This window comes from Elephantulus edwardii, unplaced genomic scaffold (assembly GCF_000299155.1).
Source record: "Elephantulus edwardii isolate Elephantulus edwardi_28Jun2011 unplaced genomic scaffold, EleEdw1.0 scaffold00044, whole genome shotgun sequence".
Lineage (NCBI taxonomy): Eukaryota > Metazoa > Chordata > Mammalia > Macroscelidea > Macroscelididae > Elephantulus > Elephantulus edwardii.
The window spans coordinates 17626973-17645901 of record NW_006399794.1 but is presented as its reverse complement, the minus strand read 5'-3'; the positions used below and the strand labels follow the sequence as shown (position 1 = coordinate 17645901).

At 40.4% G+C, this 18929-nt stretch overlaps 1 protein-coding gene across 1 annotated transcript; it reads left to right on the top strand.

Annotated features, from left to right (window-relative positions):
• The first annotated feature begins 13713 nt into the window (after nt 1-13713).
• LOC102858041 (olfactory receptor 2AT4-like) lies at nt 13714-14679 on the top strand. The gene has a single exon (XM_006885583.1). The coding sequence runs from the start codon at nt 13714-13716 to the stop codon at nt 14677-14679; it is 966 nt and encodes a 321-aa protein (XP_006885645.1).
• Nucleotides 14680-18929: the final 4250 nt, after the last annotated feature.

Below are 18929 nucleotides of genomic sequence, written 5' to 3'. Positions count from 1 at the left end.
TGTCCATTTCCTCTAGATTTTCATATTTGTTTGAGTATAGTTTTTCATAGTATTCTAATGTTAGCTTTTTTATTTTAGTTGGGTCTGTAGTGATGTTACCTGATTCATCTCTTATTCGGATTATTTGCGTCTTCTCTCTCTTTTCTTTTGTGAGTTTTGCTAGTGGAGTATCGATTTTGTTGACCATATTTTTAAATTTTAATACTTTGTGTGAAGACATCATGATTGTTATTTTAAATAATTGATATTGACATATTTACTCTCTCCAGTGCTCTTATTTTTTATAGACACAAATTTCTATCTGATTTTTTCCTCTTCATTTGAAAAATTATTTTCAGTCCTTTTGTTTTTTAATTATGCAGATCTTGGCTGACAAACTGAGTTTTAGTTTATCTGAACAAGTTTTTATTTTATCTTTTTTTTTCTCTAGGTGTAGTGTCTTTTTAAAAAACATAACAAAGTTTATTGCAGCATAATATCCAAAAAATGTAATCTATTTTAAATGTATGATTTGTTGAGTTTTAACAAATGTATATACCAGCACAACTACAACCAATGAATACAATATCTTAATAATCATGGTAGATGGAGAAAAGATGGAAGCTGTCAATGGCTTCATTTTACGTAGGTCCACAATCAGCACTCATAGTAGCAGCAGTCAAGAAAACAAGTGGTGTCGTGGGGAAATTTGTTGTCAAAGACCCTTTTAAAGTACTAAACAGCAAGCATGTCAGTTTAAAGATGAAGGTGTGCCTGATTTAAGTCATGGTGTTTTAATTGCTACATATACTTCTGAAAGTTAGAAAGTTAATAAGAAAGACCAAAGAAGAACCAATGCCTTTGAACTGTCATTTTGGTGATGAATATTAGATATGCCATGAACTTCCCAAAGAACAAACAAATCTGTCTAACCAGGATGCTCTTCATAGGCTATGATGGTGGAACTTCATCTCACATACTTTAGGCATGTCATCAGGAGGGGACAGCCAGTCCTTGGAAAAAAAATACCATTCTGGGAAAGCGGGGGGCGGGGGGGGCAGTCAATGAAAGAGAAGAAGATCGCTCAAGGAGATAGATTGGCACAGTGACTGTAACAATTCACTCAAGTGTGGCAAAGATTGAGAGGATGGTGCAGGAGAAGGCAATCTGTTGTTTATAAGGTAGTTATAAGTCACAGTCAGCTGGGTGGCACTTAACAACAAAAGCAACAACTAACTGAGTTCTCTTGTACCCAATCCTGGTCAATAACCTCTCCTACTCCCCATCCACAGGTGACCCCTGATCTGATCGCTGTTACTGTAGATTAGGTTTGTAATTTCTGCAGTTTCCAATACATACAATCGTACAATACACTTTTGTTGTCATTTCTATTCATGATGCTTTTGAAACATATTCAAGTTGTTATATGTATCAATATCTTATTTGTCCTTCCTGTTAGAATTATTCCATTGTATGGATTCAAAGAGAACAAATATAGATCTCTTCTAGTCAATTGGTCAAGCAGCTGCCCTCCCAATTTCCTGTCATAGACTAGTGAGCACATCCAAGGCTACATCTGTATCAGTAGTTCATTCCTGGGATGTAACACACTGAATCAGTCTACTAAAAAGAATTGGTTGATACTGAAAAAATCCAGGAAGTATCATATGATCAAGAGATGAGAGTAATGAAGGAAGGAGTTCAAGCTGCACTGAAGGTATTGACAAAAAAATGAAGCTGCAGGAATTGATGGAATACTAATTTACATGATTCAAATAACAGAGGCAACCCTCTATGTGCTCACCAGTTTATGCCAGGAAATTTGGAAGACAGCTGCTTGGCTGACTGACTGGAAGAGATCCAAATTTGTTACCAAGAAGGGTGATCCAAAGAATGTAGAAATTATTGAACAATAACATTAATATCACATGCAAGTAAAATATGGCTGAGGATTACCAAAAGATGGCTAGAATAGAACCTTGACAGAGAACTGCCAGACATTCAAGCTAGGTTTAGAGGAGGACACAGCACCAGAGATAACATTGCTGATGTCAGATAAATCCTACCTGAAAGCAGAGAATACCAGAAGAATGTCTACTTGTGTTTTATTGACTGTGCAGGTGTGCCTGATACAGGCCACGGTCTTTGCAATCACTTGTTATGCATCAGAGAGTTGGACAATGACTAGGGATGACAGAAGGAGAATTGATGCCTTTGAGCTGTGGTGCTGGAGAAAAGTATTGAATGTACCATGGACTACCAAGAAAACAAACAGATTCATCCTGGAGAGGATTAAACCAAGTAACTCCTTGGAGGCAAGGATTCTGGGGCTTCGTCTGACATACTTTGGGCATGTTGCCAGGAGGGACGGGTCCTTGGAGAGGGACATCATGATTGGGAGGGTGGAGGGACGGCACAGGAGGGGAAGACCCTCTAAGAGATGGATTGATTCGGTGACTGGGGTAATCAGGATGGGTGTGTCGGAGGCAGTGCAATTTGCACAGGATAGAGCAGGGTTTAGGGCTGTTGTGCATAGGGTCCCTATGAGTCGCAAACGACTCAACAGCACATAACAACAATAACAACAACAACCACAATTGACTGTGTGGATCAAATTGAGAATGGGAATCCCAGAACACTTAATTATGTTCATAAAAAACCTATACCTAGACCAAGAAACCATTGTCCAAACAGAACAAGGGAACACTGCATGGTTCAAAATTAGGAACGATGTGTATCAAGGTTGTATCCTTTCTCCATTCCTATTCAATCTGTATGGTGAGCAAATCATTCAAGAAGTTGGACTCTAGGAAGAAGGATGTGGTATCAGAATAGGAGGAACATTCACCAACAACCTGTGTTATGCAGATGACACAAACTTGCTTGCTAAAAGTGAGGAATACTTAAAATACTCGCTGCAAATCAAGGACTATAGCCTTCAATGGATTGCTTCTCAACATAAAGAAGACAAAAATCCTCACCAGTGAACCAATAAACAGCATCATGATAGATGGGAAAATATTGAAATTGTCAATGATTTCATTTTACTTGCATCACTCACTTACTTAGTACCAGCAGTCAGAGACTCAGGAAACATATTGCATTGGGAAAGTGTGCTGTCAGGGACCTTTCCAAATTACTGAAGAGTAATGATGTTAGTTTGAACTAAGATGCACCTATTCAGGTATTTTCAATCACTTGCTTACATCTAACAAAGCTGGACAATGAATAAGGATGACAAAAAAGGAAAACTTATACCTTTGAGTTTGGGTGTTGGAGAAGAGTACTGATTATCCCGTGAACTGCAAAAGAACAAACATATATATCTTGGACAAGGCACAGCCAAAGTGCTTCTCGGAGGCAAACTAGTGAAGCTTTATATCACATACTTTAGGCATGTTGCTAGAAAAGGCTATTCCTTAGAAAAAGATATCATGTTAGGAAGGAGAGAGAGTCAGTAATGGAGAGGGAGACCCTCAATGAAATAGAATGACACGGTGACAGCAGCAATAGGCTCAAGTGTGTCAGAGGTGATGAGAACGGCGCATCATAGGACAGGGTTCAGATCTGTTGTTCATAGGATCACTATTAGTCGTACTCGAGTCAATAGTACCTAACAACAAGAAGAGCATGGACAATGAGGGAGATTTTCTTTTGCTTTTCAAGGAGAGGAGCAAACGGGGGGGGGGGGGGGGTTTGTGCGGGGAGAAGGGTGCAACAATGAATGAATGGAATTCCAAAATCTCTGTAGATGTTCATTGGAATGAAAAATAAACAAACTAAATTAAAAAAAAATAAAATAAAAAAGAAAAGAAAAAGAAAAAAAAAGAAGAGCATGGATTCACTGTATACATGTTCATTCACCTGTTGATCAATGTTTGGATTATTTCTAGGGTTTGTTGGGTTTTTTAAAAAACTCTCAATAAAATCACCAAGAACATTTTTGTACATATATATATATGAAGAAATACTTTCACTTTTTTTGGTAAATACCTACAAATAAAAATGCTGGATCGTATAAGAGTGTGTTTAATTTTACAAGTAACTCTCCAATTGCTTTCTAACAAACAAATTCCAACAAACAATGTGTTATCTCTCCAATTGTTCCGTATCCTCATCACCACTTGATATTGTCAATTTGTTTTAAATTATAGCCTTTCTAATAAATGTGTCTGTCAGAGGCGGTGTGGTTGGCGCAGGATAGAGCAGGGTTTAGGGCTGTTGTGCATAGGGTCGCTATGAGTCGCAAATGACTCGACGGCACAGAACAACAACAACAACAATAAATGTGTAGTAGTACCACCTCATAGCAGTTTTAATTGGCATTGTCATGGTGACTAATGATTCTGAACATCTTTTTATGAGTCCTTTAGCCATATATCTTTTTAAAATAGCACTTGTTAAAATATTTTGCCCATTTAAAAATTAAGTTGTTTATTTTTTAATGAGTTATAAGCATCTCAGTGTATTCTGAATGCAGGTCTTTTATCGGATATAAGTTGTTGTTGCTGAGTGTCATCGAGTATGGCTCATAGTGACGCAATGAACAAAAGATCTGAACCCTGTTCTATTTTGTGTCATACACGTTCTGACACTCAAGAGCCCCTTGCCACAATCACCATGTCAATCCACCTGATTGAAGGTCTTCCTCTCCTTCGACAACCCTCCACCATTCCCAGCATCATATCCTTCTCCAAGGAATAGCCCCTCCTTAGCAATGTGCCCAAAGTATGTGCGGCAAAGCCTCATCGTTCTTCCCTCCAAAGAGCACTCCTGCTGCACCCCCTCCAAGACATATCTGTTCATTTTCCTGGCCATCCATGGGATGCTCAGTGTTCTTCTCCAATAACACAGCTCAAAGGGATCAATTCATTTTTTCATCATCCTTATTCATTGTCCAACTCTCAGATGCATAGCAAGTAATCAGAAAGACCATGCCTGAATCAGACATACCTTAATCTTCAAACTAATATTATTACTCCTCAATAATTTGGAGAGGTCCCTAACTGCAATTTTTCCAGTGCAAAGCTTCTCCTTTTTTCCTAATTGCTGGTACCAAGGGTGTTAATTGTGGATCCAAGCAAGATTAATCTGTTGACAGTTTAAATCTCCTCTCCATCCATCATGATGCTGCCTATTAGCCCAGTGGTAAGAATCTTTTTTTTTCCTTGACATTGAGAGGCAATCCATACTGAAAGCTACATTCCTTGATCTGCAACAAGTGTTTCAAGTCCTCATCACTTTCAGCAAGCAAGGTTGTGTCATCTGTATAACACAAGTTATTGATGAACCTCTTTTCAATCCTGATGCTACATTCCTCTTCATAGAGTGCAGCTTCTCAGATAATATGCTCAGCATACAGATTGAATAGGTATGGAAGGAGAATACAACCCTGACACACTTCCTTCTCAATTTTAAACCATGAAGACTTACTCTGCTCTGTTCACACAACAGCCTCCTCATCCAGGTATAGATATTTCCTCAGATGCTCCGAGGAAGAAGGATGAACAATCTCCTCCTGTAAGGTGTACTGTCTCTGAAAACCTACTAGAGGGTCACCCATGGGTCAGTTCCAACTCAACAGCACACAACAATAACACTTATGATACTTCTGAAAATATCACCTTCTGAAATATCTTTAATATTTGTCTTATTCATTCTGATAATAATTTTTTACAAGGTAATTTCTTTTACAGCAAAAGAAACACAAACACAGGTTTTACTGACCTTACAATGTGCTCAGTGTGACACAGAAGTAGTTGCTTTAATAAAATTTGGGAATTAATCTATTAAAGACTCAGTTTGTGGTACTCACTAGACAACAATACCTTGTAGGGTTCAAGTATTACTTGACAAGTTGAGATATATACCCCTACCCAGTAATCAATCATAAAGCAATGTTCTACCTAGTCAAAATATACATGTCTGGAATCCAGCATAGAAAGTATGTGGAATGACATCTTCTCACTATCCCCAAAGACCCAGTTCCAAAACTCATATATTTCTCTCCCCTCAATTTTACACTGTAATGGATTCCAAACTTTAGTTACTAAGAGTGGAATGCATTTAATTTTTTTTAACTGGAAGCTGAGATTGTCATCTGATCTAATGGAACCTCTCATTCTATCAAATCAACAGGCAATATAAAACGTTATTATTATATCTAAATCATACTGGAGAAACTAAGAGAACAAACAGGTTTGTCCTAGAAAGGGTGAAACCAGGCTGCTCCTTGGATTCAAGGATTCTAAAGCTTTATCTGACAAACTTTGCACATGTTGTAAGGAGGGACCAGTCCTTGGAAAGGGACGTCATGCTTGGAAGGGTGGAGGGACAGTGCAAGAGAGGGAGACCCTTGATGAGATGGATTGATTCAGTGACTGAAGTAATGAAGGAAGGTGTATCAGAGACAATAAGATTGGCACATCTAGCCAATCAGGTTAGATAGAGCAAGGTTTAGGACTGTTGTACATGGGTTGCTAACACAACAACAGGAGAAACAAGGTTGTGAAGACATATTGGGAATGAGTATAAGTATTTCTGTAGCTCATTGTTATGTTAGTACTTACATGTTCAACAGTAAAAGTTAGAGGGGAAAATGGTAAAAGTTAAAGGGAAGTTTTTGTCTTAGTTATCTAGTGCTGTTAATACAGATATTACCACAAGCAGATGACTTAAACATACAGAAATATATAGTTTCAGTTTGTTGTTGTTGGGTGCCATCAACTTACCGATGACCCAAAGTGACCCTATGTACAACAGCTCTGAATGCTGCCCTGTACTGAGTCAGTCTCACTAATTCTGACACATTAACCCCCATTGCTCCAGTTACTGTATCAATCTATCTCATCTGGGGTCTTCCTCTCCTACGCTGCCCTCCACCCTTCCAAGTACGATTTCCTTCTCTAAGGACCAGTCTCTCCTGGCCACATGCCCAAAGTATGTGAGAGCTTCAAAATCCTAGCCTCTAAGGAGAAACTTGGTTTCACTCTCTCCAAGGCAGACCTATTTGTTTTCTCAGGAGTCCATGTTATGCTCAAGACTCTTCTCCAGCACCACAATTCAAAGGCATCAATTCTTGTATCATCCTTAGTCATTGCTCAGCTCTCTGATACATAGTAAGTAATTGTGAAGACCATAGCCTGGATTAGGCGTTCCTTAGTCTCTAGACTGACATTGCTGCTTTTCAGTAGTCTCAAAAGGTCCCTGACAGCAGATTTTCCCAATGTAATTCATCTTTTGATTTCCTGACTGCTGGTGTTAAGAGTGGAGCCGAGCAACCTCAATCTCTTCTCCATCTATCATGGTGCTACCAATTGGCCCACTGATGAGAATCTTTGTCTTCTTGATGTTGAACTTCAATCCATATTAAAGACTACAGTACTTGAACTTCTGCAGCAAGTGTTTCAGATCTTCTTCAGTTTCAGCAAGCAAGGTTGTGTCATCTGCATAACATTGTGGAGGCTAGAAATCGAAATTTAAATACTAGCTCTAGGAAAAAACTTTCTCTTTACCAGTGTTAGAGGAAGCATCAAGATGACTGATGTTCCTTGGACATATTGGGTTTTGATTTCTCTTGAGTCAAGGAGCTTCCTAGCACAGGGCTTGTCATTCAGTTCCATGACCTTCTTTCTTTGTAGTACCTAAGCGAGCCCTTATCCTTCTTGCTTCCTCTAGCCTTTTATTTCCTATAAGGAGAAAAAAGCGATGCAGGCTGCACCACAAGAAACTCCCCTTAGGCCAGATCAAGGGTATGATAGAATTCAGGGTGTTGCATTAGTTTATCAGATCACGGGATTATTAAAAAAACTTGCATACTACATCATACATCTTGGAGGGAACACACACAATTCGATCTATGACTGCAAACCATTTCAGAATAATCTTTAAATCTCTTGATTTCTATATAATACTGTTGTAAAGGTCAGGACACCAGGCAGAAAACAGGGCCCTGGCTCTGAATTCCAGCTCTGCTTCAGAGTTAACACATCATTGTTGCATACTGTCATAGTTGACCCTCCAGTGGGTTTTTAGAGGCAGTTAATCACATGGGAGAAGACTGCCCATCCTTCTCCCATGGAGCAGATGTTGGCCTTGAACTGTGTGTCTTAGGGATTGCAGGGCAGCTTCTTGCCATTGAGACACTGGAGCTGAACCTCATCTTCCTTCTTGGGTGTTTTTTGTTGTTGTTTCATTGGGAGGGTTTTTTGGCTTTTTTTTTTTGTATGCTCTAATGTTATTTCCTACCTCTTCTATTGTGAAGTTCAGATGGGATAATGAGAATAAAGGCTACAATATTGGTGCAAAGTTCTGAGCCTTTGGGGCCTATTATGATGACTGCACCATGAGTAAAGCCCCAGGGCAAACCCCACTCCCTCACATACATGTTCTAGTAGATGCTTGGAAGTTGATCCCTGATGGATGCTGGGTGTGGTGTCCCATAGGAGTGCCCTCCTGAGGTAAGGTAGCACAGGAGGCCTGCCTGAAAGGAGGAACTAGAGGATTTAATGAGGCTTATGCTCATCCTGATTCTTCCACCAAGGTCTCACATGGAGACACAAGTGTGGACCAAGGATAGCGGGTAAGCTGGGATGAAACTTGGAGTCACCAAAGGTAGACAGCATAGAAAGCTTGGGTGAGGCAGCAGGGCCAGAGAGGTGGTTCAGGAAACCAGGAAGATGGATTCAATCTATACAAGAGGTTGGCTGTGTGTACATAGTCTAGGAGACCTTGGTCCAGATACCCTGACAGACATGGACAAGGGATATGCTTGCAGGCACACAATCATGGTCAAGGGTTCCGCACAGAAAGCCAAAACTAACAGTAAAAATAATCAGAAATACTAAAATATATTGGGGGTTTATGTGTTCCAGCTCTGGTTAAAACGTTATTTAGGTATTCTGTCTTTAAAGATACAGAACAACCCTGAGAGGTCACCGATAAGGAAAGAAAGGCTCCGAGAGGGAACAGTGGTTTGGCCAGGGTCATCTAAGTGGCCGATGGGACTGGCATGAGTCATTAATGATGACATTGTGACAGATTAAGGCAAAGAACCCGACTTTCAGTAGGCACTTACTAGGTGATGAGCCCTTGCCCTCTCCCTTACTGCTATTTGATGACCATGAAATTCATTTCCAACTCAGAGGGGACCTATGTGGCCCTAATAGGTTGTAGTCTTTACAGAAGCAGATTGCCAGTTCTCTCTCCCACAGAGTCTCTGGGTGGGTTTCAATCTCCAAACTTTCCATTAGCAAACAAGCATTTTTGCACCATGAAGTCTCCTCGCTCTCTCTAATCTGTCGCCCAATCTCTCACCCTAATGTACAGGGGATACTCAGGAAATGCCCACTGTACTGGAAACAGCACAGAGATATTTTCCTCTGAACACTGACCGCATAGATGAGGAGACAAAGGCTCAGAGACCTAGAGTCACACAGAAATTAAGTCGTGGAGTCAGTTAGGAGGTAGGATTCTTGGTTTCCAGTTGGGGCTCAGTCTTTTCAGCAGGCTAGCTTCATAGTGAGCCTTATGCTCTAACCTTTTACCACCTGTTCTTTCTCTGGCCCTTCATTTGCTGAAAAGGGTATAGCCATACCCTGGTAGGGTTGTATAATGAAGTGAGCTTAGATCACATCAGGTCAGCTGAGGTATCTGAAGCTCAGCATCAGGTTGGACAATCAGCTTATCAGGGTTTTTTGTCATATTCTCTCTTACCAACATTGTATCTGGCGCACAGACCATACAAACAGGAAGGATCTTTGGGGACAGGTTCTGTCTTTCCCATGAAGAAAAACTGAAGTGATACTTTGAAATACCATAAAAGATCTTTAAGAAAATATTTTTGTTATCTCATCTTTGTTAGTGAGCCAAGTAGCCAAATGCTTGGTTTGCCTCGTGAATGGTCCAATCTAGGTTGGCAGTGGAAAGTCATGTACCCCATCCTCACCTGGGTCTCAACATTCATATTCCCTCTTGTAAAGCAGTGGAACATAAGAAGAAAAAGGGCAATACTTTAGAGCCTCCCTAGAGCTTTGGTGGCCTAGTGGTAAGAAGCTGCACTGGTATCTCAAAGGTATGCCGTTTAAATCCATCAGCTGCTTCACGAGAGAAAGATGGACAATTTCCTCCTGTGCAATTAAACTGCTTCTGAAAACACATTGGAGGTCAGCTATGGGTCAGTTCCAATTTGACAGTACACAACAAAAACAAAACAAAAACCCACAAAGGGCCCCTTGGGGTTATCTGTCTGAATTTTTCTTCCTCAAATCTCCCAACTCAGCCTAACCCAGAGATTGCCAGGCCCTGACTACCCCTGAGTGCAGTCATGACCAGGGAATTGTGATTTTGTAACCCTTTGGATATGAGAAAAACTCAATGACTGGATCTGCCAAGATGGTGTTTCAGTTGACTGAGAGATAACTCTCTCAGTTTGTAATAAAGTGAACTCTTTTGTCAAGCCCAGAACTGCCTCCTAGGGCAAATTTTGCAGGAGTATTTGTGTTACCAGACACCAATCCTTAATTTAGTATGCAACACATAAAGACTAGGAAAACATTTGAACTCTAGACTAACCTGATGATATTAACTGGAAGGAAAAAGAGGGGAAGAGTAGAAGTGAAATAGATAAATCTATCCTAATATTCTGCACTTTAGAAACTTAAAACTTCTGAATTGCCCAGAAAATATAGTACAGAAGCAAGAGCCTGGTCAGGGAAATCAAAGACCTGAGTTCTGGTCCCGATCTCATGGCAACTTGCAGTTTAACCTGGCTAAGACTTACCTCTTTGTGCTCGTTCTCTGGCCTAGGGAAGAAGACGTCACTGATCTTGAAAATAAAGTTTTATTTTCAAGTTTTTACCTGAGTTATTTAAGACAAGTGTTTTGTTAGAAGAGTGGAAAATTACAGGCAATTATAGGGGAAACTGCTCACGGAATCACTGGATTAACAAAACAACAATGTTGTTGTTATGTACCATCAAGTCACTTGTGACTCATAACAACTCTATGTACATAGCTCTGAACTCTGTTCTATCCTGAGCCAGTCTTACGTTCTCTGACACAACCATTCCCATTATCTCAGTTACTGTGTCAATCCATTTCATCCAAGGTTTTCCTCTCCTGCACTGCCCCTCCACCTTTTCAATCATGATATCCATCTCCTGGTCATGTACCCAAAGTATGTGAGATAGAACTTCAAAATTACAAATATCAGTATGGATTTTTCCTGGTGCTTTCTTGATTTGAAGAATACGTCTATAATAGAGGGTAAACCAGTTCTTCCCCCCCCAGCTCAATACCGCCCTCAACTGTGGGTTGAAAGCATTCTTCTGTGATCTCTCTGTGACGGGAGCTGGAGATACTACGAGTAGATGTCCAGCCCATCTTTATCAACAGTGATTCTCAAGCCTATGGTACTGCAGCTCCTTCTGACTTGATACTATGGAGGAATGCTGGGTTGAAAACTCAGACCAAACTCACTGTAGTTGAGTTTTCTGATCTCACAGTGACCCTACAGGGCAGTGTATAATCAGTTCATAGGATTTTTCAAGTTATAATTTACACATTAGACTGCCACATCTTTCTCCCTTGGGTCAACCACTAGGTTCAAACTGCTGACTATCCAATTAGTAGTGAAAGGCTTAACTATTGTATTCCCAGGGTTTTGTTGTTGTTGTTGTTAGGTGCTCTTGAGTAGAGTATGACTCATAGCAACCCTAAGAACAAAAGGTCTGAATCCTGTGCAGTTCTCACCATCTCTGGCACTCCTAAGCCCATTGCTGCAATCACTGTGTTAATCCACCTGGTTGAGGGTCTTCCTCTCCTTCACCATACCTCCACCTTTCCAAACATGATGTCTTTCTCCAAGGAATAACCTCTCCTAGCAACATGCTCAGACTATGTAAGATCAATCTTTTATCTTTTTTTTACTCTGAGGAATATTCTGGCTGCATCTTCTCCAAGACATATCTGTTCTTTTGGCAGTCCATGAAATAGTCTATACTCTTCTCCAACACCACATCATAAAGGCATCAATTCTTCTGTCATCCATATTCCTTTTCCATTTATCAGATGCATAGCAAGTGACCAAAAAGACAATTACCTGAATCAGGTGCACCTTAGTCCTCAAATTAACATCATTTCTTCTCAATAATTTGGAGTGGTCTCTGATTACAGACTTTCCCAATGAAATACATCTCCTAATCTCTTGACCGCTAGTACCAAGTGTATTTATTGTAGATCCAAGTAAGATGAATTATTGACAGTTTCAACCTTTTCTCCACCTATCATGATGTTGCCTATCAGTCCAGTGACAAGGATTTTTGTTTTCTTGATGTTGAGATATAATCCATATTGAAGAAGGCAGTGTTAATCTTCTGCAGCAAGTGCTTAAAGTCCACTCACTTTCAGCAAGTGGTTACATCATCTGCATAATGAAGGTTATTGATTAGTCTTCCTACAACTCTGAAGCCATATTCTTCTTCATAGAGTCCAGATTCTCAAATAATTTGCTTAGCATACAGATTAAATAGATAGGAAGAAAGGATACAATCCTGATACACATCTTTCTTACTTTTAAACCATGTAATGTTCCTTTTCTGTTTTTGTTATTGTTGTTGCTGTTTTTGTGTCCCATTGAGTCAGAAACAACCCATAGCTGACCCTCCTGTGGGTTTTCAGAAGCAGTTAATGTCACAGGAGGAGACTGATCTGTTTCAGTGGGCATAAAACAGTTAAGCAGTAATATTTGCTGGGCCGCAGCAATCAAAGGGAGGAAGAGTCAAAGGAGCTATCCAAAGACTGTACTGGAATTTCTGTTGCTATCTACCCATTTATCAATTAAGATCCCAAAGTAGAAAGACTCTTTCCATCATGGATATTTTCAGTGTCTCCATTTACTGCAACATGACCAAAAATTTGCCAAAACCAGAGACAGGATGGAAAGTATGCAGCATAGAGAAAGGCAGACCTACCACACCTACCGAAGATGAAAAAACAAGTCATTCCTGGTTAATACTATTGGTGAGCAGAAAGCAGGTTGCAGGGAACTTTGGAGAAATTAATCCTTCCTAGCAATGTGGTGACATTTTTAAAACACTTTCAATAAAAGCCAAAATAGAGGGAAGCTTAGAGGCATAGTTTAGGAGAGTTAACATTCCAAAAGAACAGTTTGGGATATGGAAAAGAGTACTGCCAGCAGCCTTTCTCTTGTATGATTCACTGCTTAATGTCTTTCTATACCACTAGAATTTCAGCTCCCTAGTATGAAGACCTTCTCAGCCTTTTTCAGCTTCACTATCAAGTACCCAATATATAACATATGTACATTGTATGTACTTTTTCATGTATTGTTCATGTTGTTGTTGATTGCCATCAAGTTGAGCACAACTCATAGCGACCCTAAGAACTAAAGACCTGAAGCCCCTCTACAAAAATCAACATTTATCAAAGTTCATAGAGTTTCCAGAGGCATGTTGTTTAGGAAGTGGATACCACTCCTTTTTCCAAAATTTTTCATATATTGGTGAAAAAAGTGGAATGAGGGAATTCTGATGTAGAATGACAGATTCTAAATTAGGCTGGAGCTCATCAGTGGTCCTCTAGAACTGGGTGTGAATCAGTATAGTTAAATTAACTCCATAGCAATCAATACACAATTATCATGCCAATAGCCCTGTTTTTCTGATCTTCAGGTGTTCCTGCTTCCCATGTCTGCACATCCCTCTCTAAAGCACCATGGAGACTCTAACCTGTAATGGATCAATGAACTCCTTGCCCATCTTCTACCTCATGGGTATCCCCTCCCTGCCAAAATCCTTCTTCCTTCCTATCTTCTTTGTCTTTCTCCTCCTCTACCTGCTCATCCTGGTGGGAAATGCTCTGATCTTGGTGGCCGTTGTAGCAGAGCCCAGCCTCCACAAACCCATGTACTTCTTCCTGATTAACCTCTCTGCGCTGGACATCCTTTTCACCACAACCACTGTCCCCAAGATGCTCTCCTTATTCCTACTTGGGGATCGCTTCCTCAGTTTCCCTGCCTGCTTCCTGCAAATGTACCTCTTCCACAGCTTCTCCTGCTCAGAAGCCTTCATCCTGGTGGTCATGGCCTATGACCGCTATGTGGCTATCTGCTGCCCACTGCACTACCCCGTCCACATGACCCCACAGACCAATGCTGCCCTGGCAGCTAGTGCCTGGCTCACTGCCCTCATTCTGCCCATCCCAGCAGTTGTGCAGACTTCCCAGATGGCTTTTGACAACATTGCCCATATCTACCACTGCTTCTGTGACCACCTAGCTGTGGTCCAGGCCTCCTGCTCTGATACCACCCCCCAAACCTTCATGGGCTTCTGCATTGCCATGGTGGTATCTTTTCTTCCCCTCCTCCTGGTCCTTCTCTCCTATGCTTACATCTTGGCCTCAGTACTTCATATTGGCTCCCGAGAAGGACGCTCAAAAGCCTTCTCCACCTGCAGTTCCCACCTCCTGGTGGTCGGCACCTACTACACATCTATTGCCATATCCTATGTGTCCTACAGGGCTGACCTGCCCCTCGACTTCCACATCATGGGCAATGTAGTGTATGCTATTCTCACACCTGTGCTCAACCCCCTCATCTACACCCTGAGGAACAAAGATGTCAAAGCTGCCATCATCAAAATGGCATGTCCTCAGGACCCAAAGCATGTTGGGAAACCCTGATCCATAGGTGTCTCTTGATCTGCTCACACACATCAATAACAATAGAAAAAAGTGTGGAAAACCCGGGAAACTATGTAGTTACATTTCTAGTAATTAAAAACTTTTTATTCTCAGAGACCTCAAATATTTGATGAGAAGAAAAAAAAACCAAAACACTCCACCTCAAATCTTTTTTTCTTCTTGGATCTCTTCTTCAAGATCTTTTTTAGTCTCCAAGATTGCTGGTATGAATGCAAATCAGTCTTGCTTTTCTTGCTGCCCATTTGTGGAAGAGCATCTTAGAAACACTCCTCAAGAGAAAAATCTAAAAGTACTATTCCCTCAATTCTTACTGTCTGAAAATTCACTGCGCTGTAAACATCCCAGTTCTACTAAGCAAGAAATTTCCCTCTGTTTAAACCTTCACAGAGCCATAAAAGAATATATCCCCCTTCCCCTCTAGCTGGTGCTCATGCACAAATCTGTCTGGTCACCAAAGTATTACAGTTCTTTTGATTCTCAGCCTCACCATAGTTTCTCCATCCACAACACTGAGTAGAGACACAGAGTTTCCCTTTATCGGTAATAGGCTGTGCACAAGGCCATCATAAAAGCCCTAGGTATTCCTACTTCTGCTTTAGCAACTAGTCTAGGCTCCTTCTCCTATGGAAAATTTCTTCTTGAAGATCAATCAGATTTGTTCAGCCTAGGATGTACAATTAAAAGTGTTCAGGGAAATCTATGAGACATATATCATCTCTGCTTCTTCAAAGATTTCTAAGCTTCTGTTGTGGTTAATTAAGGCATTGACATATCCTTTAGTGACCAAATGTTTGATTTTTTTTGTTGTTGTTATTGATACTATGTGTTTTGGTAATTAAAGCCACATTGAAATTGGGAAGAGTGTCATTTGTTGGCTGATATGGGTTTTTATAAAATTGTATGCTACACATATGCCCCAAGTGGACTCTGATGGTAGGATTGTGGGGTGAGGTCCATTTCTTCAGGCTCACACAGTTAGTTACAGGTGTATCTGCCACTCGGTAGCACCTACTACAATGGGGCTGGCAGCTTCCCAAGAAAACAGAGAAGCTGAAAATATTTGTGGGTGATATAAGTATCATGGGTCAAGAAAAGGTTAACCATCTTTCTTATGCATAAAACTCAATCAAAATAGTTGGGAATTCAATTAACGATGCAGTTCAGCAAAGGATCTGATTTGTTTCTAGACTTCACTTTCAGCAATACCAGAGATCTTAGCATGATCAGAAAAGTTTTCTTAAAGCCAAGTTAAATAAAGGTGGAGTATTTTCTTTAACTCTGACCTTGGGCAGCTAGGACTGGAGCTCATCTTCTTCCATGCAAACCTATTTATTTCTGCAGGCCTTGTATTCCTCAATCCCTTTAAATAAAAATAAAAACACCAATGGGACCACAATTCTCAAAGTCTAAAGTAGGCGACTTAAGTTGTCTTATACACTTGAATTTCATGATCTATTAGAATTTAACTTAAAGATACAGAATGATTTTTTCCCTTTCTTATTCTGCTATCACCAAATAAATAACTCCAAAAGTATTCCATGTTATATCGAAGTTCTGTTTTGTACACTGTTAGTATCAATTTCAGTGTCAAGATTTTGGTTTGCTGTGCTCTTAATCAGCTTCGTGACATCTTTTACCTTCAGTTCCTCATTTCTGTGAAACAGATGAGTCACAGAGAAAGTAAACTGTAGTGATATGAAATCCCAGACTAGCTGCACATTCTCTCCTATTTTCCAAACTGCACTAAAATCCCGAATCCAACAGTTGCTCTGCGGATAAAGGATGGGCAATCTCCTCTCGTCCTCTCCTCAGAGATGTCAGCCAACTATGGTGCCTTGAATGTGTGTTACTCTTCACAATCCTAACAATAATCCAACCATTCGCATCCAGCTCTTGAAAAGACTCACTCTGCATCTTCTGAGTCTTCCACCCCAGGGCTTCACCCCACCATTTTCTCCATCCTGGTTATTGTTCTGGGTACACACATCTTGCAAAAAAGCCTGACATCTCACCTGATTGTTTTCTCATTTAGTATGTCTTAATATTAAAAACTGCTAAGACTTTGATTGGTTGGATCTTAGTTTTATGCCAGGTCATCGGTCACTGTAGCCTGGGAGTTGGTGAGTCTTTTGTCAGTGGACCTCCAGCAGAAGAAGTAAGGAGTTCAATCATATGGCTTAACTGTCACACCTAAAAATGCTTGCCTATAGGTGAAACAATTTCACTCACCTGGAAACAAGAGAGCAAACATTTTGAAGCCTATAAGGAGTTGCACTGCCAATTCAAAAGCATGTGGTTCAAATCCACCTGCTGTTTCATGGGCGAAAGATGAGCAGTCACCTCTGGTGTGATTATTGTCTCCAAAAACCTACTGGAGGGTCAGCTATGGGTCAGTTCTGACTTAGGTGTTGTTGTTGTTAGGTGCCATCAAGTTTAATATGACTAATAGTGACCCTATGAACAAAAGATCGGAACCCTGTTCTATCCTGTTCCATCCTTACAATTCCTAACACACAAGAGCCCACTGGGGCAATCACTGTGTCATTTCACCTCGTCAAGGGGCTTCCTCTCCTCTGCCAAACCTCCACCCTTCCCAGCATCATGTCCCTCTCCAAGGAATAACCCCTCCTAGCAACATGCCCACAGTATATGAGCTTTATCATCTTTGCCTCCAAGGAGCACTCCAGCTGCACTTTCCCTAAGACATATTTGTTTGTTCTTCTGGCAGTTCATGGGATATTCAGTACTCTTCTCCAACATTACAACTCAAAGGCATCAATTCTTCTATCATCCTTATTCATCATCCAGCTCTCAGATGCAGAGCAAGTGACCAGAAAGACTATAGCCTGAATCAGATGCACCTTAGTCCTCAAACAATAATACCACCACCACCACTTAGAAGGATCATTTCACCATTGTGAACTTCAGTTTCCCTATCCCTCAACTATTTCTTAAGAAGATTTTAATATGATTAGTTAATTTCTTATTTTTTAAATACTGTTGGACTGCATCTACTCCTCTCCATTCCCATTCTCCCCTCCTTTACCCCCGCTGCAGATGTCATCACTGTCACTCTCCTTGGCAAGGCTAGTCTCTTTGCCTGCAATCTTGAACTCCATTCCATTTTCCACAAGTGACCAGAGTCACTTTGGCTTTCTGACTTTTGAATCCCATCACATTACTGCCCTTAACATAACTTAGTGATCTGATCCTAGCTGACTTCTTCGGCTTCAGGTCTGGCTATTGCCTCCCTCATGGTTTATTCTGAACTCTATTTCTCAAACACATCAAGGTCTTTTCTTCACTGAAAACTCATTCTTACCATTCCTGGATAATTTTTCTTCCTTCTCGCCATTTCATGCTTAAATCTTATGTAGGTTTCACCTTGTGCAGGCTGGCCTGCCCTCACCTCACCCTGCAATATGACCTGTAGCACATTTTTGGGGCTTAACAAGAGAGCTCGGTGTGTATTAGATGCACCAGTCTGTGCAAACCTCTTTCTTGTTTTATTTTTCCCACCTTCATTCCCAGTCTTTCAACTTTTGTCTCATTCCACTCCCCAACGTAAGCACCCAATCTAATGTGTTGAATGTATATCAACATGTATAAATATATCTTTATAAATATATATGCATGAGTTTTTAATTTACACAAAAGGAATTATCTTAACTCTCTTTCTTCACTATCTCAATTTTATATCAATTACATTGTTATTTGTATATCTAATTTCAATAGATGCTGAAATTTTCTTCATATGATTTCATCACATTTTACTTTTCCATTCTCCTGTGGAGGACACATAAATTGTCTCCAATTTCTTTCTACCACAATGTCTTAATGAACATCTTTACATATGCCCTTTCATGAACTCATGGAAGATTTTCCCTGGAGAAGATTACAAAGAGTAAACTAGATAAGTAATGTTATTGTTGTAACATATGGTGAAGCTGGTTCTGATTTACAGTGATCTTGTGTTTCAGAACAAAACATTAGCTAGTCCTGAGACATCATCACAGTCATTGCTATGTCATTGTTGCAGCAAGTCTGTTAATTTATATCATTTAGGGTCTTGCTCTTTTGGTCCAATCTTCTACTTTTCCAAGTGTGTGAGACAGAGTTTCAAAATCCCTGCCTTCACCTTCTCCAGAACAGACCTGTTTGGTCTCTTGGCGGTCCATGGTATACTCTTCTATAGCATCACAACTCGAAGAAGAGTTCAATACTCTTAA